This window comes from Cyphomyrmex costatus, unplaced genomic scaffold, assembly GCF_001594065.2.
Source record: "Cyphomyrmex costatus isolate MS0001 unplaced genomic scaffold, Ccosl1.0 scaffold146, whole genome shotgun sequence".
NCBI lineage: Eukaryota > Metazoa > Arthropoda > Insecta > Hymenoptera > Formicidae > Cyphomyrmex > Cyphomyrmex costatus.
In genome coordinates this window covers 756004-778579 of record NW_017275457.1, presented here as the reverse complement: position 1 = coordinate 778579, position 22576 = coordinate 756004, and the positions used below count along the sequence as shown (strand labels likewise).

General features: G+C 27.9%; 2 protein-coding genes across 2 annotated transcripts; one reads left to right on the top strand and one right to left on the bottom strand.

Moving 5' to 3' along the window:
* Positions 1-501: 501 nt before the first annotated feature.
* Positions 502-13067, bottom strand: LOC108783267 (fatty acyl-CoA reductase 1-like). Its single transcript, XM_018551796.1, has 9 exons — positions 12739-13067; positions 8116-8364; positions 7616-7761; positions 6099-6208; positions 3753-3942; positions 2059-2301; positions 1463-1639; positions 1274-1354; positions 502-586 (listed from the first exon to the last, which is right to left on the bottom strand). Exons 1-9 carry the CDS (start codon positions 12949-12951, stop codon positions 502-504), a joined length of 1494 nt encoding a protein of 497 aa, XP_018407298.1. The 5' UTR covers positions 12952-13067.
* Positions 13068-17068: 4001 nt separating this feature from the next.
* LOC108783263 (fatty acyl-CoA reductase 1) lies at positions 17069-21709 on the top strand. The gene is made up of 9 exons (XM_018551793.1): positions 17069-17273; positions 17635-17883; positions 18242-18387; positions 18521-18630; positions 19033-19237; positions 20161-20400; positions 20714-20890; positions 20976-21056; positions 21617-21709. Exons 1-9 carry the CDS (start codon positions 17070-17072, stop codon positions 21705-21707), a joined length of 1503 nt encoding a protein of 500 aa, XP_018407295.1. The 5' UTR covers position 17069; the 3' UTR covers positions 21708-21709.
* Positions 21710-22576: the final 867 nt, after the last annotated feature.

Genomic DNA, 22576 nt, shown 5'->3' with positions numbered 1-22576 from the left:
TTACAAATAGAATACCTATATTTTGAAATATTTTGATAATATAATAAATCTAATTTTATTATTAAGTTATGTTATTATTTATTATTATGTAGTATTTGAAAGAACATTTTTATTTATTTTTAATTAAAATATATTTTTGTTTATAGTTTTATTATGTCCTCAAAATATTTCAGAAATGGGTGTTTTTAACATATTTTTTTAGAACATAACTAATACAAATACGAAGCCTATAAAGATCTTAGCTAGACCGTTATAGGCTTCGTATTTGTATTAGTTATGTTCTTACATTAACGGTCTTTAGTATTGAATATTGTTTAATTAATTAATTATTAATTATTAATTTAATAATTCGTGAAAGCACCGCGGTAGTTTACATGCAAACGATTAAAAGATGTTAGCTAGACTGTTATAGGCTTCGTATTTGTATTAGTTATGTTCTTACATTAACGGTCTTTAGAATATTGTATATTATTTTTATTCTCTCATCATTATGTATAAGAATTATGTATAAGAATAAATCCGTTGATATATTATCCACAATCCAATAAAAATGGCAGTTTCCACTATTGTCACGAAGAGATATACTCTAAATATCGAATAAAAGCAATTAGCGTATTAGACATATTTTATATATAACTACAATTGTATTGTGTATAATTACATAAAGTTATTTATAAACTATAATAAATCACGTTTAAGTACACATGAAAGTATATGAATCGCTATGTGTATTCATATATGAATGTATATGAGAGAAATTTGTATAATAACATATGTAAAAGTAGGCATTAAATATTGTATGTATACGTTTACACATTTATAAATATTTGTAATATATTAGTATTTATATTCATGTTTATTATGTATTAGCTGTGTATTGTACATCTTGGATTTTACGTTAATTTTAATTTTTAATTTTAATCATATCTTGTGTCTTTGTAATAAATAAAATAATATAATGTTGTAATTATGACTTTTTGTATGTGATATATTATACACATGTCGCACATTATACACTTTTCAACACTTCGGTATTTTTTTAATTTTTAACAGTAAAAATTAAAAATATTTGATTCTTATTATATACAAGTGATGGATGGAATAAAAGGTCAGTGAAAGTATTCTAAACTGAACAAATAATTATATAAAGATATAATTTGTCATAAGTGTAGCATATTCCACCAGTTACCCCATATAGTTTTAAATTAAGTAAATCAATCTTTTTCAGCACATAAATGATAATAAATAGGATTATGTGTATTTATATTTTTACCTTTTGTTACGTGCTCTGACTGCATCCAGTCTATTCATATCTTCATGAAGAAGAAACTTTTTAAAACCAATTATACAAGTCCTTTATATCATAGAATAAATATTTATTGAATTTATATTATCATCATTTTAGAACTATTACTATTACTATCTTACTACTTATAATAAAAAATATACTCTCTATACTTACTTTATATACCCTCTCATATCATATTCAGCAGTTTCGAAGGAAAATGTGTCTTTGTCATCAGATGGTATTGATGATAAGAGTAACGATGTATTAGTATTGATATATTTCCAGTTATGAAACGTAAAATAACTCACTGCACGATTGGCCGCATACAATTGTCTTTGCAGCTGTAATATCCTAATTTACATACTATTCATTAATATAAAATGTTTTAGTTAACATTTATAACAAACTTATAATACAGTTTTATTATTTCTTTTAAATCATATTGCTTGAACTATAGATCCACAAGAAAGTGGATTTGAAAATAATATATACATCTTTACTTTAGATATATATTATATAGATATATACACTATAGATATAAAAAAATTGTTCCTAAATGTTCAAAAAAAATTAAATGTAAACGCGCGGAAGGAAAGTAAACACAAAATGATTTTTTAGATTAATTAATAAAATAAAAATGTTTTTGCTGAAAATGGATCGTGCAAAGCATTTAACTATATCGGTTGCAGAGTATTTAGCGATTGAATCAAATATATTCAAAAACAATTCGCATTTGTTTAAATAAGCTGAATATTTATTTTAAATCTTACATAGGTCGTCGTCTAGAGAATTTTGAACTTAAATCCATTAATGCAGCTGGTAGAACGTGCAATAATATTGTTAAAATATAATACAAAACAAAATTATCAGTCATTATTACGTTAGGAGTCCAAACAATTCCTTCCAGAGGTACTTCATCAATCATAATTTTGTAAAAAATCTTAGCACCATTTTGATGGGTTAAATTTTTCTGACTTATACAATTTAAAACAATAAATGTAGAATCTGTAAAGCTGATAACAAATAAAATTTTATATAAATTAATAAAATCACAACAGTAATTTACAAGAAGTTTCTATGTAAGTTTAAATCAGCAGTATGTATATTAAAAATAAGATAAATATTTGCAAAACTTCGAATTGTATAAACAATACAAAACGTTATTAAAAAATATCAGGGTTGGGTAAGTTGACTTTTTCTTCCATTATAAGTTAAAGTTCATAAATTTTAAAATTTAACTAAAAAAAATGTAACAATCACGCTTCTGAAAAGTATAGTAAATGTCGAAAATCTTATTTCAAATACTTATTAAACGTTATTTTAAATAATTATGTAATATAAATTATGTAAATAATATTACTTAATACCAATATCTAACTTTATTAGCGTATATATTTGACAATAAATATTCTTTATAGATTACAAAAAAATGCATATTATACTGAGAAAAATAGTTTGATTGTATCAACAAGATGTATTTGATTAAATGCATGTTGGTTAAATCTAGCAGAATTTCTGATTATTATAACAGAACTCGAGATTTTATAACTAGACCGTTTAGTAGATTATACTATAAGGATTTGTTTAATATTTTCTAGTTGGATCTACAAAATTTCTAGTTATATTCACTAGCGTACGCAACATTACCAGAATTCTGGTTAACGTTGGCGCACGATAGCAGTTTTATTATTGTACAAGTTGGCGCAAGTCGCGGCATGAATGCTCGCAAGTGCGAACAGTGCGAGCATATTTTATCATTTCGTGATTCGCGTGATCGCAGATCGTTGTCGAGCCGTGCAGTTAAAAGTGATTACCGTGTCTCCGGATATATTTGTAAAGTGTACCAGGACGGACGCGTTTGTATCTCGGCTGTGTTGCAGCAACATAATTTTTTATAGATTTGTCTCCTGTCGTTATGTAGCTCGTTATGACTGACGAAAAAACCTGTGTTCTTCTTCGCCAATGGAACTTCGAGAAGTATTTAGAAGTTTTTAAAGGTAATAATAATACATTTAATTTTTGAATTTTTGTTATGATCGCTTTATAATATAATATTGCTTAGCACATAAATTATGGACGTATTTCGTATTTCTGGTACCATTAACGAGAAGAATTTATTCATTCAACAAGAAATTTTGATAGAAGTTACAAAAATAATTGTTTAATCAACAAGAATTTCTGGTATAATTAACGAGAAAAATTAATTCGATCAACAAAAAATTTTGGTAAATTTAACTAGAAAGAATTAATCAAATTCATCCCGTAATTATAACAAGAATTCTGATTCGTCCGTTTTTGAACAGACCTACTGGTTCAATCTACCAGATTTCTAAATAATCCAACCAAACTCTTTTTTCAGTGATATAAACATGGTGTCACATAGTTCCAAATAAAAGAAAGAAAACGCTTTCTGTTTACATATTTATAACGTATTATAGGTAAAAATACATATATATGATCGTACATGGTTGATCCTATCTTCCAAGTTACCACTATTATTTCATTGACAACAATATCTACCGGCACAGTGTTAATACAAGCTGTAGAAAAGTAGCATACTCGTATTAATGCTTTTCCGATACCAATCATAAGTCCAATAGGACCATAAAAGTTATCTATCCATTCTGGCATTGGTTCTTTTAATGCTGGCATTACTAAAATATAGAAAACATTTGTTAGAATATTATTATAACAACTTTTATCACATTAGATTAGTACGTACTAAAAAATTGCTATACAAATTAATAAAATTACATGTACAAAAGCATATAAATATATTTATAATGGAACATTCTATTTTATTGACAAATTTAATTTTATCACGCCATTGCATATATAACAATATTTAATGTGTATTAATTCAAAAGATTGCATATAATCAAATTAGTCATTAGATTGTTACCTTATATCACTAACATTATCAAGTTTACGTACCATTGCTCAAAATCAAACTGTTCAGACAAAAACTATACTTTAAAGACAGTTTTAATTTCAGTATATTTTTCTCATAAGAAACAGAATTAAGTATATTAATTCATTTATAAGTAAGAAGATTTGCAATAGACATAGATATTTAATTAATTAAATATACGTTATATAAACATAACTATTAAAATAATCATAAATATCTGAACATCTACTTTATATATATTAAAATTTAAAATAGTTATACATATATGTATATTTCCATTCTTTTTAAGGAGATCCTAAAGTCGTCTGTGTTAACCGACTATAAACGCAATAATTGTTGTATAACAATTATTTTTCTTCTCTTTCACAGATTTTCATTCATAGATTTTAATATGTCGTTCAACATTATCAAGATCCAAGATGCTATGAGTATCAAAATTGTTAAATTGCTAGATAATTTAACTCGTGATATTATTCCGGTAGTTTCGTAGAGTGGCGTTTCAAGTCCGAAACGTTGTTCGGCGCGCAGTTTGAAAGACTACATACGTAATATATAAAATCACACGGAATTATAATTAGCACCTAAGATTCAGCTAGACCGTTAAAAGCAATTTCTTATTGGATGATGTCTGAAGCTGTGTCATGTGATAACATTTATTTGACATGAAAGCTTTGCAATCTATACTTACGAAATATAGTAACCCGCAAACACATAATTTGTATAAACAAACAACGTCGAGTTCTTAGAATTAGACTTACAAGGGGAGGGCACATCCAGCATATCGCCAATTGAGATGAAAAAAATTCAGGTGATTCTTTGAACAAAAAAAACGAATGCGTGTTTTGGGATTTTTCGAGATAGGGCTCTGATCGGTAAAAAAAAAAATTTAATGTAAGTAAAAATACGACATTCATAATTAATTTGAAACACATAGCAATCAAAACAGAGGTGTCGTCTATTCCTTTGTTTTTCATGCTTTTACGACGAATATCACCCAAGTACGTGTTCTTCAAATGTACAGATCTCGTAGAATATAATTGTCGTACGATTGTTGTTATTGTAAAACTTACATATTTTAATTTCCGTTATTTACACATATATTACGTATGTGATACCAACCAATTCTATCTTTAAAAATCTAGATTGTCTACTTCAATCAATAATTTCTTCAACTATTAATAATGTTCCATTTATTTTTAATATTGGTTACTTTAACCATTTCATATTGTAATTTCATGTGTATGTTGATAACATTAAATTAACCTCGATAAATTTAAATTTAAATTAATTTACTGTTACCCTGGTAGAAATTCTCTATAAAATAATATTATATTATATTATATAATATAACGGTCAAAATCTAATGTACATAATGAAAAATAAGAAATAATTTTTGTAATTAAATTAATTATGAATGTCGTATTTTTACTTACATTAAATTTTTTTTTTTTACCGATCAGGGCCCTATCTCGAAAAATCCCAAAACACGCATTCGTTTTTTTTTGTTCAAAGAATCACCTGAATTTTTTTCATCTCAATTGGCGATATGCTGGATGTGCCCTCCCCTTGTTAGACACTCTTTATCTCAACGAATTTGTAAAATTGACACGTACGTGAGATTGCGCATATTATTGTCTGCATAAAGGATTGGTGTGGTAGTACGAGTATATAAAAATATGTCGATGTTCACATTTTATCGATATAATAATGATCTCGTTGTAGTTCAAGTTTCACTTCAAGATCCCCTTAATACTTTGTTATCATCTCTACAAAAGTTGTACTCTATCGATACATAATGTAAAAGAAGATAATGGAGACATAAACATTTTTGACATTCCATAATAACGTATTACTTAGAAATAAAACTTTATCCTAATAATTAAAAAAGTGGCTACGTACCCATGGAAGGTCTTATAATCGCGCAAGGCAAAGAGGAAGAATATTCCTGTATTACACTTTCAGCTAGAGCTTTTGAGAAAGTATACGCATTGGGAAAGTAATCTAAACATCTATACATAATTTTAAATATATTCAATATTAAAAATTTGAATATCATTTAAAAGCGCGATAAAAATATAATCGCAACGAAAGTTTTTAGAAAGCAAAAAGAATTCTGTTAAGGTAGTACTAGCGCGACAATACCATCCAAAAGTTAGATTCTGATTTAGATCGCGTGTTCATTGATGATTCCCTCACTCACCCCAGAGTGAGAGAAAACTTTTGGTTACGAGTGTCATCTACACACACTCTAAAGCCCGTGTCACATTACGGATTGTGAACACGAATCGGATTGTGATTGCGGATCGCCGGATTTGGGTTCTTCGTTCACACTACGGATTCAATTTGCAACATATGTTGTATCGCAAATGTCGTATCGTCAATGCCGTGTCGTCGACATTTGATGTGTATGACAATGTTCAGTTTACAAAATTATAATTATAATCATGCATTCGTTGTCTTTTGTAAAAAGATCACTTTTTGGAGCCATTGTATGAGCTATAGGTGATCACACCAAATAATGCTTATTCACCCATCAATAAATGTGTCACGTGCTCAAAACTTAATGTTTCTATTGACTCGGATCACGATTACGGATCGCAAAAATAGAGATCCATCTATTATGCAATTTACAAACCGGATCCGAAGTTGTCTTGTCTTGAATGGCTGAATTTCGATCCTCGATCCATAATCCTAATCCGGTCCCCGTCCACAATCCGTAGTGTGACACGGACTTGAGACTTTTGTATACGATACATATTATTTAACGTAATAAATATGTTGTATTCAGTTACACAACTACATATTTCTAACTTCAATATAAACCTAAAATTTTGACGTTGTGACGATAGCTGTGTATTTGCAATAAAGAGTGAGAATGATCCCTCAATTAAGATATAAAGGTCAATTTATTAAAGAAAAAATTGAAAGCAATTTCGGTAATATCTTAAACAAACAAAAAAAGGCTTGAGAAAATGTATTACATTTTCATAATCATAAAATATGATATTTGTGTTGAGCAATGTGTATACCACATACTATGTTTATTTGCATTTTTTAAACTAAAGGGTCAACAATTTCGAAAATTTTTATAACATTTATATATTTCTATTCTGTAACATTCTCATTTGTTTATCATAATCCTAAGCATGGTATGGATACCATAACTAAAAATCTGACGTTAACTTGAGTAGCGTATATGCATCATATGTTAATACTGCAAATTTTAATAGCCATTATTTCAAAAACTAGACGGTCAATATGTTTCTAATTGCACAAATACATAAAGAGCACTTCAACTTACTTGTATTTAAAATTTTAACTTATTCGTAAAAAGATCATTTTATGCGAGTACTACCTTAATATCTAACTATATATGTATTTACAAATTTGTAACGTAATTTCTATTTGTAACTTACTTAGCTTCGAAAATTTTTAAAGTATATTCATCTAATGTCTCGGCCATTTTGATTATCTTTTGCCAGTCAGCTATGGGTGGATACGCTTTTTCTTCAATTGTTGGCTCATTCACGTGTGTAAACGCTGTACTTATGTGTACCAATGCCTTCAACACATAACAGAAATTTATTTGAAAATTTCATTTCCTAAAAATTTTCTTCTACACAAAATATTTGTAATAAAACAATAGTTAATTAGTTTATAAGCACAGTTTATATTATAAGTAGGTATTACTGCATTATGGTATTTCAGTTATATCCATGTCATACATTTATCTAAATTTAATTTGCTTACACTATTATTAATATTGAAAGTACAATAGTCATGTCAGATAATTTGTGACTAAAATATACAAGTTGTTAAAATTACTGCAACTTATAGGGTGACTGCAACAGAAGGAATTTTGTACAAAATATGTATATGCGTATGCATGATCACAACTATTTTCTTTCCGACTTACTATTAAATTCTTCATATTTTGCGCTAAAATACAAATGTCTCTTGTTGCCCTAGTATTGGCAAGTATGGCGTACTTGAAACTATTCAAAAGTTTTACATCTCCCGCTGCATGTATTATTATAGACACTCTTTCAATCAGTATTTGTTTATCGGCAACCGATAAACCTAAGTCTTTTTCTTTGATATCGCCAGAAATTGGAATTAATTTTTCCGAATTCAAACGTTGCTCTTTGCGTAGTTCTTCGTACAACTAAAATTGAAGGATATTGTAATTTAAAAAAAGGTTATTGTTATAAATTTTATAATAATTTCTATGATATTTTTAATAAATTTACAACAAATATAAAACACTTAATTGCTTTCGCGACAATTTTAAATTAAGTGCATTCTAATTCTTCTTTACATAATATTTATGTATAAAATTTCAATATTGAATATACCATAAAAGATAACTTTTTTTAGTAATAGCGTTGCAACACAAATTAATTAAAGAACTTTTTTTCACAAACATTGAAATTTGTATTATAATATTTTATATAGTATTATAGTATTTTATAATAATGTTTTTTAATCATGTTGACGACAATATAAAAATTGCATTGTTATAAATATTTCGCACAACTTCTTGTCCGAGGAACGATTTGTGAATGATAATCGATCTGATATACAAGTTCATATTTATTTCATCCAATCAAATATTTTTTTATTAACATAACCGCGACAATCATTCCAAGTATTTCACTATGTCTCACATTGCATTGCTAAGCTATATAAACAATGTCGTATAGATACCTAATGTCTGTGCGGTGTCCCTCAGATGGCGATTGTGGGGTGAGGACATTATTATAAAAAGTCTTTCTCTCTATACTTAACTTACCGGTAAATTCAATATTTTTTCGAGTCTTTCATCAATACTTGACTTTCTCGTCGGCCGCATTAATAAAAATATTTCACGAACATCTGGACAAGATCGTAGCACCTTTTCGACAAAAACTTTACCCAGAAATCCTGTTGCACCTGTCAAAAGTATACTTTGTCCAGCATAAAATGCAGGAATCGATTTGGTTGGATCAACAGTCATCTTTGATAGAGAAGTGTGTATATGGTATAATATGTAATCCTCGAATAAATGCTTATATCTACAAATCCGCAGAAATTAAATACTCTTCTATAGCCGTCAGATAATGAAATCTGCATGCTTTATAAATCGGAAATGATTATGATTTTGCAAACGTTGAAAGGTTAAGCGGTCAGTAACATACGTCAATTTTTAAAATAACAACAATGAATAGTAAAAATATGATGTACTATTTTATATTATGTTATATGTTTACTATATTAGCATTTTACTACATTTAACTGTATTTTATTGTTTGCTGCATTTTACTATATTCTCATTATTTAAACATCATCATTAAGATCATTGGATCTCATTATTTAAACTTTCTGCAGTCAAAAAATAATTTTTTTTTCCATTTCTTTGTTCTTCTCTTTAAAAATAAGAAAGAGAAAACAAAATTATGTGAGACTGTTTTTTTATTATTCGAAGTACGGAGATTTTATGCGACATAACACGAAACTCACACACATTTATTAAACGTCTTTATTGTTTTTAACTTTATATAATATATACATTAAGGACTTTTGTTATAATTATTTATAAAATAAATGGTTTTATAAAAATTTAAATACAATTTTAAATTGGGATAAAAAATAGAAAAACAAAAAAAATGAAAGAGAAGAGGGGAGAATAAGGCTCTGAAACGATTAAAATTCTAAATTTCATTTGACAATCGTATTAATAATACTATGAAACACTATTTTGCCTACGCCTAACCTACTATAAATAGCTATTTATAACGTATTTTTGCCTGCTAAACATTTGTTGAAAAAAAATAGCTATCATGTTAAAACTTTGAGTAAGATGGCAACTAAAGAACCAAAAACGGAATTCTTTTTTGGCACTTTTCTTAAAATTTTAATGTAATACTTTTTTGTCAACAGATTCGTGTTCAACAGGAAAAAATACGTTAAAAAAGACTTACACTCATGTGACAATGGGGTTAAGTAGGACGGAAATGACGGAAAACGATGAAGGAAAATTATGATGGAAGTTAAATTGTAAATGAATAATATTAATGTATTATGCATGTAAAATATAACAGGGTGTCAGGAAGCTACTACATCACCCATCATGAACAGGTAGAGCGGATTAAATAGAATCGAAAAATCTTTTACCATTTTGCAGTTGCAACAATAGTTAACGAGATATTAATTTTTAAATATCTTTTAAAGATATATATTTAACGATAGCCGAATAAACGCGTTCGTATAACCTTCTACTGCCAAGTGAACATGCCTTCGTCGCTCGTCACACACTGCCGCGAGCCTCTAAATGTCGATTCGACAAGCACAACAGCGCGATCGCTGCAGATCTCTGCGACCCGTGCGCATCGACAAATATTTTAATGTACACCTAAGGGCCTCATTTTTGGCTTGTCTTTAAGGCCTTTTCATTATTATTTAATCAGAACTTGAGAACAGGAGTTTAAGGCCATTGCATGTAAAAGTTTTAGTCGTATAATTATAAAAAGCGATAATTAATTGGCTATAGGCAATAAGTCACGTGATCGTCTTTCCGTTGGTTGGTCAAAGCATTAATCGCAATTTTTCGACGAGACGGAAACTTATAACTATAAGGATGCGTTTCGAATAAACGTCTGATGAAGTGATAATACTCATAGAATTTTTTCATTTTAATGATAGATATGGATACGAAGATAATACGCAGAACGCATAGGTTTAATACAGAAAAAACCCAAGAAACCTTAAATAAATAAAGTATTGGTTAAAAATAAAGGAAAAACAGATTGGAATTAGAAATTGAAGTGGATGATGCATAAGTTTTTTTACATTTATATATTGTATATATACATATATTATAAGCTTAACCTTTCAACGAATAATTACAACAATATTAAAAAACATGTTTGTTGTTGATGCACACAACTAATTGCTCTTTGTATTAGACATTATAAAAATAAATAAAAATATCGTCTTGACTGTAATTTACGATTTAGAGTGATTTTCTAAACATACACATACATGGATAATTTATAATATTAAATCCTAAATATTACTATTATTCTGAAGACACAATATGTTTACAAACAAAAATATTTTTTAGCTAGATATACTTTTCTTCTGACAAGTATATGGATCACTGTAAAAGATATTGCTGTGTAGTTTACATCCACTTCTTCAGACGGCAGTAGTGCGCGGCAGCATTTTACGGTTACAGGAAAAAAGTCCTCATGTCCTCTCTCAGGTTTTTCTATGTCGACACCTATACGCGAAAGAGATAGTTAATCTCTCGTTGAACTAAAATGTAGGCTATAAATGGCATCTTTCACACATCTTCCACTTAATATTGAATATAACTTTTACTAATAATAATATTACAACAGCATTCATAGAAAGATTCTTTATATTCAATATTTAAATATAATAATATTTATTTAAAATATTTAAAAGATTTTAATAATCTTATGTGTTATTAAGCCCGATCTACAATTGCTTAAATGTAGGGGAAGACTCCGTTTGCCTTCAATCTCGATTGCACAAATCACTCACATTGGTCGGTATCTAGTAACTTTTCTCTATTTTACCAATGAGGTTATTTTATTTTTAAATTAGCCAATCAACGAGCAATGTGTGCAATCGGGATTGTAGGCAATTGGAACCTTCCCAAATGTAGATGTAGTTGTAAGAATTGACCAATTATAAGAAAATATCCAACTGTAATTGGAGAATTCATACAACTACGTTTACGCAGTTGTAAATCAGGCTTTACAAATACTTCACCCAGCACATAATGTAATAAGAAAGGTGAAACATTTCGGTAAATGCGCAGTGAACTGAAAGGTGCGGGGATATGTCAGTCAATCAGAGTTTGGATAATTTGTCTGATTTTAATTTCATTACATCTTGTAATAGTAAAAAACAATTAATATTTGATTGTTTCAAAATGTTATTATAATGTTTTCATATATTATAATTGTTTTCAACTGTTGTAAAATATAACAAAATAAAAATAGAATTTAAAAGGTAAAGCATCAAATTATCAGATTTGAAATTTCAGAAATACAACGATCTTCATCACATTCTAAAATTTAGAGAAAATATAATGTCATTTATAGATACTTATTATTTTTTTTCATATGTTTATTTTATTTTAGGAGCTTTGTAACACGCGCTGGACAATTTGCCCAATCTCTGATTGGTCGAGATTTCGACTTCCCCGCCATTATGCATATTGGTTCACCTTTCTTATTTTATCATGGCACAACATATATATTGTTCAATGAACGTCGAGTGGACGTGTAATTTTTGCACATATAGTATTCGATTTTAAAGAATAAATTTGTTTATAAATTCTACCATTTTTCTGTCGATATAACAACAGAGTATCGACTTTTCTAAATGTTTTATTGCCAATGTTACGTTGATAACTATAATCTAATAATGTCCTAGATATCACTTTTATGCAACATGCATATTCAAAGTGTGCTGTGTGAGATATAATTATATGAAAAGTCGATAAATATATATATATTTAACTTACCGGTAAATTTAATATTTTTTCGAGCCTTTCATTAACATTTGACCCTCTTTTCGGCCGCATTAACAGAAATATTTCACGAACATCTGGACAAGATCGTAGCACCTTTTCGACAAAAACTTTACCCAGAAATCCTGTTGCACCAGTTAAAAGTATACTTTGTACAGCGTAAAAAGCCGGAATCGACTTGGCAGGATCAATAGTCATCTTGTCCATTACTTTTAAAATAAATCTAATATAAACACTTAGCTGCACGATGAAAAACGTAGGTATAGTGGTATTGATTGTCACTTTTACTATATTGTTCAATGTTTGTACAGTTTGAAAAAATGCTTGCGTTAGATAGACTATGCACAATTTAAATTATTTCGGTTTTATAGCTGTAAGATAATGAAATGTGTGGGATAATCCGTGCTTTACTAAACCGGAAATAATTGTATTCGTGAAATCTAAGGTTAAAAGAGCAAGCATGCAATACTGTTGTCCTTATTCAGGAATGTACTATTCGCTATTGTCATAGCTGTAAACACATTCCTTTATTCATGACAAATACTTTAATATTCCGGGATATAAATTACCGTACATGTATGTAATTGCACTTTGTTTATGATGTCAAGGAGTCCATTTCACTTTTTCTTTCCAATAAAAAAATATTTCTTGATTAAACAAAATTAAAGATCTCTTCCTATAATTAAAATGAATAATAATGCTATGTTGTATAATTTCATGTAAAAAATGAAAAAATACAGTTCTGTTATCGGTTTCCGGTGATATCTTATCGTTACAATGCTATACAGGAAATAAATTTGCTGATTTGCTGATAACTGTTCATTTGCAACATTATTAGTATGAATAAAACATTAATAAGATGCGTTAGAAAATAAATTTGGTTACATATGCAGCAGCTAATTTGATATACAGTTATTTATTAATATGAAAATATATTAGGGGGTTGCATTGAGAGCCATCGTTCACATTTAAATAGTTTTAACTGCGTACGCTGTGGTCATTTACATGAAGCGATTTATATTTGCTGGAAGCCGCGTTTAGTGATATCATTAATTCGCCAGCAAATTTTCACGATTCTGCTGTTATTCGCTTGAAGTAAATTTCTTAATTCGTCAGCAAATTCGCTGATGAAATCTTCTTCTACACGTTTGGGTTTTATTAGCTGGCTACTAAAATTTTGAATTAGCAGCGTCGAGTGGAAAAATTCGTCTGTTCACAACGACTTAAAAATTCGTTCTGGAAGAGCTGCAAGAAGCTAGCGACAAGCGTCGAAAGTGATATTCGCCGCGACTATACGCTAACAAGTGTAACCGCGTGTCCAGAAGAAGTTTTTAGTATCCTGATAGCAAAGCCTACGGAAACAGATTTGGAGCAGAGCCTGCTGACAACGTTTGCTGACATGTTTTGCCAGCAGATTGATAGCGAAAACCGAGCAGAGTTCGCTGACATGATCTGACAGCAGAACCTGTTGACAGAACTTGACGACAGATTGGCAGTAGAAACCGCGCAAGATTTGTCACTTTCATACACGGCCTTGCCACGAGATGGACTTGCTTCTCGTAAGAAGAAAACGTTCAGGAGTTGTTATTATTTAATTTTATAAATTGATGTATGCAAATCGAATTTATCGAATAGGCAAGTCTCCTGGAAACTCTCAAGCTCTTTTGGAATATGCTTTCTAAATCTCCGAAAATTTTTAACTATTTTATAACTTTTCTCATGTGCATTTTGAAATGTGAAGCTAGTCAAATCAATATAATATTTTAGCAACAAAAAATAAAACTGTATATATATTAATATATATGTAGGTATATATATGTATATATTGATTAGTTTTTACACCAATATACATATATACACATAATTATATAGCTATATTATATATAACCGTTTATATATATACGTATATGTATAATATAGAGAGGAAAGCGCATACGCGGTCCGAATGAGCATTTAAATTTTAAATGACTAAGCGTAGTTTTCTTGCGCGGTTTCTGTTGCCAATCTGTCGTCAACTTCTGTCAGCAGGTTCTGCTCGCAATTTGCACGCAATCTGCTGTTAGATCATGTCAGCAGACTTTGCTCAGCCAAAACCAACTCTAATTACTTAGACATATGCTGTCAAGATCGTGACCATGAATAGCCTTCAACAAATTTTAGCACTCGCTCGTTGATCGTTAAAAAGTTAATAACTAGAATAAGTTAACATCCTGTTACAATGACTCGAGTAGGCATTGTCACTTTCTATGATTTTAAATCTTACGAGTCTACGAACATCATCATTCAATTATATCGCGCGGCCTGAAAAATGCGCTATTACATATTTAAATATTAACAACATTAATGTGAAGAATATCACTACGTCGACTAGCCAACAGAGGTCTATAGTTACTCATTCCGATTCTCGCAAGTGCTGAATTATATGAATGATTGTTTATATAGAACTTCTTTCTAACATCTCCCCAAGGTGTCTAAGATAGGTTTCCATTACAATGCCTTACTGATGAGTCCAGTAATGGAAACCGGGACGAAACGCCAACTTGTGATATTCTTCGCAGTCTTATTATTTTCACAGATTTTCACAGATTTAAAAATTATCATTATTTCATTATTAAATATTAATATATGTCTTTCAACATATTATTAAGATCTAATTAAGATGCTATAGCATCAAAATTTGTTAGATTGTGATGTCAATTTAACTAAAGTGATATTACCGCGGTAGTTAATACGTATGCGTCAATGCTGAAAATCCATCAGCGTCGCGAGGAGGACTACATACGCGGTACATAATTTCACACAATTATAATTAACATTAACATCCTGTTTCATGTATTATGCGCATGATGTATCATTTTATCTTTCTTTAACATTCGGTGAACAAACAAGGATAAATTGATGTATAATACGATATACTCTATTTTTAGTAATTTTTATATTTTAAGAAATTAAATGTACCAAAAAGATTTGGTTAATAAAAAATTAATAAATTAATAATATAATTGAATTATAGACTCTTATATGTTTCAAAAACAATACAAAAAATTAAGTAAATACAAAGGCTATTAAGAGTCAACGCTGTTAGCAGTGCGTAAAAATTTAATCTTAAAATCTATAACATAGATATTATGTCGAACGTTTCGATCCTACGTTTCGGATCATCATCAGCGACAATACAATATAAAATTAAACATTACTCAGAGTTGCAAACAATGATGTTGTTCCGCAGTATGTAATATACAACCAATCTGAGGCAAGACTATCACTTCTTCAGGTGAAAGTATGTACATTAGTTCGAATAATTGAGTATGTCTGTGAATTATATAATCAAGAATTATAAATTATCTTAAAAATTTTTTTAAATTATAAAATTTGATAAAACAGTAAAAATTAAATACTCAATAAGCTTACCTCAAGTTGGTCGACAAAAGACATAAAATCAATTATATCACAGAAATCGCATTGATCAAATTTCATCGTCAATATGTCTGTATATGACGATGTACAACGATATAATGAAGACCGTTATTACCAATCAACAGACCACAAACAAGTTAGGTCAAATTAATGTTTATTAGTTTGTCTAAAATATTAGCGTACGAGCGATCAAGACCATCGGTATCTGTTTTTAAATTAAGACCATTACTTTGTGTCTTGATGTAAAGCATTTCTGATATCAATCGCTTATGATAAAAACTTTCGCAGTCCAAAATATTCACATTGTTCACAAGATTTGGTTATATTTTTCATTAATTTAAATATATATTCTTTATTCGTCAATTGTAATTATTTTATTTCGGCTCGTTGCCCGTGAAATTATATTTATTTTTACTTAATATTGTCGAGCCTTATTCTCTTAATGTTATTATTTTATTTAATTTTTGTTAGTATTGAATAAAAACGAGCAATTTAAGACTCAAGAATTTTACATTGAAAAATTCTGAACAGTATGAATTTTACATTAAAAAAATTCAAAATTTCAAGGCAAAAATGCCGGCCCTCTAAAGGTTAACCCATTCTGCCTCTATGCAAAAATTTTACTTAATTTTAATGATCGGTCACCTTGTATATATATTTATGTATGTATATATATGCACTTTTAACCTTAATGCTGCACAATTGCAATCATGTTTATTAAAACAATTGGCTTACGACTATAAAGCGACTATTTAATTCAACTTGCGCGTAGTAATAAACATTTAATCAATTCTGTCATATCGATATAATAAAGTTCATAACTATATTAAGTATATCAATATCTTCGTCTTGTGTTGTGCTGATAGATTTGTATTGCTTATGTTATTTCTTTTTTAATAATAAATAAAATGACAATTGATCCAACCAAATCAATTCCTGCTTTTTACGCTGGACAAAGTATACTTTTGACAGGTCCAACAGGATTTCTCGGTAAAGTTTTTATCGAAAAGATATTACGATCTTGTCCAGATGTTCGTGAAATATTTTTGTTAATGCGTCCAAAAACAGGATCAAATGTTAACAAAAGGCTCGAAAAAATATTAAATTTACCGGTAAGTTAAATACACAAAAAGAAATTTTTGTAAAACGCACTTCTTTAAAGAATTTAAGATATTTTTAAGATTTTAAAGATGTTATTACATTTATATAAATGTTTGAAAGATAACATTTCTTTCAAAATGTTATTGCAATATTATCATAAGAAAAAATTTTTTCTTAAGAAGTATATTTGTAAATTTTGCAGATAATAAATAATAAAATATTGGAATGCATTTGTTAAAAATTAAATATTATATTTTTTTTATAAAAAATTTATTAAAGATGTGTCTATATTATTATTATTATTGTATAATAGACGTCATTATTATATAATAGATATATTTTCTTATAAATTATAGTGACCTTCTATTTTAGTTATTTGAAAAATTGCGCGAAGAGCAACCTTCGCAATTTGAAAAATTAATTCCAATTTCTGGTAATGTCAGTGAGAAAGGATTGGGTTTGTCTGTTGAGGATAAGCAAATGCTGATTGAAAGAGTGACTATAATCATTCATGCAGCTGCTAGTGTGAGATTTAATAACAGTTTAAAATATGCCGTATTTGTCAATATCAGAGCAACAAGAGACATTTGTATTTTAGCACAAAGTATGAAGAATTTAATAGTAAGTTAGAAAAGAACTAAAATTATGTATTGAAATAACTCATTCTCTGTCACACAATATATTTACGTAACAATTTATATTTTAATTATAAATGTTTTTTTTCAAAACACCTATCATTGTATACTTTTCGAGTTTAACAAGAACTATATATTCTATTTCAAAGCAAAAATATATAAATTTCATATATTGTTATATTATTACGTCTGAGTAATTATGTATAATTTGAGTACAATTCTTTTATTGGTTTAAACGTTACTTAACTTTTTAATTTGTCTTAAATCCTTTAATTATCACATTTAGTAAATGTCTGTATTTAAAAAAGTATAATTTTTTAATTAATTACTTTTATCTGTTAAAGGCACTAGTGTACGTTAGTACAGCATTCGCACATGTAAATGAACCAATCATAGATGAAAAAGTGTATCCACCAATAACTAACTGGCAAAAGATAATTGAAGTAGTCGAGACATTGGATGAACATACTTTAAACATTTTTACGGCTAAGTAAGTTACAAACAAAAATTGATTGCGCACTTATAAATTATATATAGATGTACTAAAATTTCTTTCGCTTTATTTGTATAATTTTTGTGATATACAAATTTTTAATTCTATGTGCACTTAAAATTATGTGCAGATGTTTAGACTATGCACCCAATACGTATATTTTTTCAAAAAACCTAGCGGAAAAAATAATACAAGATTATTCTTCCTCTTTTCCTTGCGCAATTGTAAGACCTTCCATTGGTATGTAGTTTTTCTTCTAATTATTGAAAACAATTTATCTTCTTAATGCATTACTGTAGGATATCAAATATTTGTACTTGCAATATTTTGATAAAATAAAATATTTGTGTTTTGACAGAGCTCGTATTATATGTATAAACATATTTTTATTTTATAACATTTGGCTGATATTTATTAAGCATTTGAGAAAAATTAGATAAATTAGAAATAAATATATATTCTCGTAGAGCTAATATATAACATTTTTTACTTAATTTTTATTGATAATTTGTAGGCAAGAGATAATTTAATATCACCAGAATCAACTATACCCAACAAAGAAGTTGATAATGAATAACGTCGACTTGTTTGCTGGATGATAATGTAATAATGATAATTTAACAATTGTATCTCATATCCTAGTAACATCAACGTTACAAGAACCTTTCCCAGGATGGTTAGATAACGTTTATGGTCCAATAGGACTTTTTATTGGCGGCGGTAAAGGAATACTGCGAGTAGCATGTTTGAATAAAAATGTTAACGAAGATGCAGTACCAGTAGACATTGTCATCAAAGCTATAATAATCGTAACTTGGAAAATAGGATTAACCACGTATAATCACAGGTATATATACTTTGCATTTTTAGATTATATAAATGAACATAAAAACTTCTTTCTGTATTTAGAAATATATAAATCCATGATTACAATATATTATAATTATCTACATCACTTCTGTTACATCTAAAGAGACTGTTATATGGTTGTCATATTTTCTAAAGTTTGCATCAATGAAATTACACTTAAAAGATTTAAAAATCAATTTTTAAACCAATTTTTTTATCTACATCTTGTATAAAATAAAACTGACAATTTTTTAATAATTTATTAAATTTAATAATATCAAATCTTATTGGACCGTGAAAGTTTAAATTAATAAATATCGATGAGAACGTGTAACAGTCAAGCTATAGATCATGAGTACTTCTATATAATGCGTGGTAAATTTATATACTACGTGTGTAAATTAATTCTTAAATGCGCACCGAAATTTTTTCAGGTTTACAACACAAACTCTAAACTACTAAATTAAATTGACTAACAATCTAACAATTTTGATGCTCGTAACACCTTGGATCTTAATAATGACATATTAAAACTCTGTAAATAATTAATTTATATTGCGAAAAATATTACTTCGGCCGGGAGTCGAAGATTATAAGATTGTAGTCAATTTAACTCGATAGTACTGCGGTAGTTTAGAGTTCACGTTGTAAGTCTGAAAAAATTTCGGCGCGCATTTAAAAATCTACATACGTAGTATATAAATTCACACGCATTATATAGAAGCACTCGAGATCTAGCTTAACTGTTACGGCATGTTCTCATATTCTGTTTTATAATTAAAATTTAATTAAACATTTGGTAATAAATTATTTTTTTGAAACTCTTAATGCGCAGATCTCGTAAAATTTTATGCAAACTGCAAATTTATTATTATTTATCTTTTAATTTTTTAATTAATTTATAATTTTATTTATTATTAGCATTACAGATTCCACACCTTTAGTTGTAAATTGCACAGGTCAGAAATACATTTCATATCAAAATTGTATAAAGATGTTGTTTAATATTGGACAAGATGTGCCTTTTGAAGGAGCTCTCTGGACACCTCATACAATATTAACTGATAATCTTATTCTATTTTATATATTAACAATGTTATTGCATATTCTACCTGCTATATTAATAGATCTGATTTTAAAATTCGCTGGACGCCGTCCCATGTAAGTCTTAAATAAAATATTAAACTAGTTTAACAAATGCAAATTTTTGCATATATTAGATCCAAAATAGCAAGTTGTAAATATTCCACAAACTAAAATAATATATTTGTTTTAATAAAAATATATATTTTTATAATAACGGTGAAAATAAGGATAAGGGGAATTTCATCTTCTCTTCTACAAAATGTCTCTTCTATAAACTTATTTTTTCCTAATTTCTTGTTTCTTTTTCTTAATTTATCATACTTCCTGATTCTCAAACAATGCTGTATTAGCTAAACCGTTTCTTATTAATAAATAAAGTATAAATTAGGTTAGTACAACTGCAAAGAAGAATATATGTGGCCAATCGTGCTGTGAGTTACTTTTCGTTCCATGAATGGAAATATAACAATGCAAATAGGTCAATTCTGATATCATTAATACCATGTGACAATTTTGATACATTTTCATTTGACTGTTCTTATCTTGATATTAGAACATATGGCATGTAAGTGTATATTTTTAATGTCAAGTAGATAATATTAAAAATAAGGACAATTTAAACTAATAAATGTTTATTTTACGATTTGAAGAAATTGTGCCATTGGTGCCAAAAAGTTTCTTCTTCACGAAGACATGAATCGATTAGATGCAGTTAAAGCACATCATAAAAGGTAAAAATAGTTCGTAATTTATATTAATTATTCTTTGCACATATTTAAATCTGTATGACGTTTAATTAAAAAATTACCTCCTGTTAAATAACATAATAGTAACAGTGAGAATTGAACTAATTTCCCTTCGGAACGAAAGTAAAACGAATCTAATTACATATAAAAAATATGTATATGATTTACATTTACCTCATTTTTAATATAATTATATCTCGAATACATGTCAAAAATTTCAAAATCTTAATTACAAATTTAATATTATATTTATTATTTGAATAATAAAATAACACATTTTTTAAAATGATTGTTTAGAGAAATATTGAACATAAATTACTTACTGTTGTTCTAATATAATATAATATATCATAACACAAATAATAAAAAAAAATATCAAAGAAGAAAAATTGTAAATCTTTAATGCATATTAAATAATAAAATAGAATTTATATAATTTATGTTCAAGAGACATAATATAATCAAACTTCGAGAGAGAGAGAGAGAGAGAGAGAGAGAGAGAGAGAGAGAGAAAATGTGTATTAATCTTTTATTCTCTTTTTTAGAGTGTATATACTCGTCAATATGATAAAAACTATTATCTTTATTGGAGTACTATGGATAATATACAAGTGGACCTTCATCAGTACATTATAAAATTGCGGATTTTGACTTATCTATATTTAACAATATTTAACAATATTAAACAATATTTTATGATGATTAAATATATGTTACGCACAAAAAAGATAATTTTTTTTAATTAAAAGGCATTTTTTTTTTAAGACTTATTGTATTTTTAAAATAATGAGATTATTTATTATTCAGAATTAAGTTTTTTATGAATATTTATATAATATAGAAGATATCTATAAAAAATAGTAAAATAAAATATGATTTACATAAAGATAAAATTTTATAAATTTGTAATGCTTATTAAAAAAGCAACTTATGTTGTGTGTAAAGGTAATGTTTATTGTCTAATATATATTAACTGATGTAATTACTTATAAAAAATTAAGCTGACAATATATGCAAATCGATGTAACAAGAACTTATACATCATTTAACTGAATTTCTGATCCTCTTTTCCTCAATTTCTAATCATATAATAAATGAGAATGGATTAAAATAAAATGTCAATGAATTTTAATTTATTCTCGTTTACTAAGCAAAATTTTGTTCATTTAGATTTTAGAACCATTAGATAGTAACATTATATTTGCGTCCGTAATATCTTTAATTTAAAAGTGACACAATTAACTTAAACACATTAATTTTCGAATTATTATTAAAAATGCATTAGACAACGTTATCCTATCTGTTACCTACGCCTATGCTAAACGTCACGACATGCGCGGCTAGGCAACGATCTGTATGTCGACAGTCAGAAGGTCGACACCGGCAGTTGTGTTTAGACATTCAAAATAGACCCACTCTTTCGTATTATTACTAGGCCTTCCGCATATTATGATTAGCACATAATTCTTAATTAAACTACGAATTAAAGATTAGTGACAAACACA

Excerpts from the sequence above, each read along its gene's own strand:
- LOC108783267 (XM_018551796.1), bottom strand. The coding sequence starts at position 12,951 with ATGGACAAGATGACTATTGATCCTGCCAAGTCGATTCCGGCTTTTTAC. Across the intron at positions 8,365-12,738 it reads AAAAAATATTAAATTTACCG|TTGTACGAAGAACTACGCAA; the intron begins GTAAGTTAAATA and ends CTTCAATTTTAG. Across the intron at positions 1,640-2,058 it reads TTCTCTAGACGACGACCTAT|GATATTACAGCTGCAAAGAC; the intron begins GTAAGATTTAAA and ends TATGTAAATTAG.
- LOC108783263 (XM_018551793.1), top strand. The coding sequence starts at position 17,070 with ATGACAATTGATCCAACCAAATCAATTCCTGCTTTTTACGCTGGACAA. Across the intron at positions 17,884-18,241 it reads AAAGTATGAAGAATTTAATA|GCACTAGTGTACGTTAGTAC; the intron begins GTAAGTTAGAAA and ends TATCTGTTAAAG. Across the intron at positions 18,631-19,032 it reads AATTGTAAGACCTTCCATTG|TAACATCAACGTTACAAGAA; the intron begins GTATGTAGTTTT and ends CTCATATCCTAG.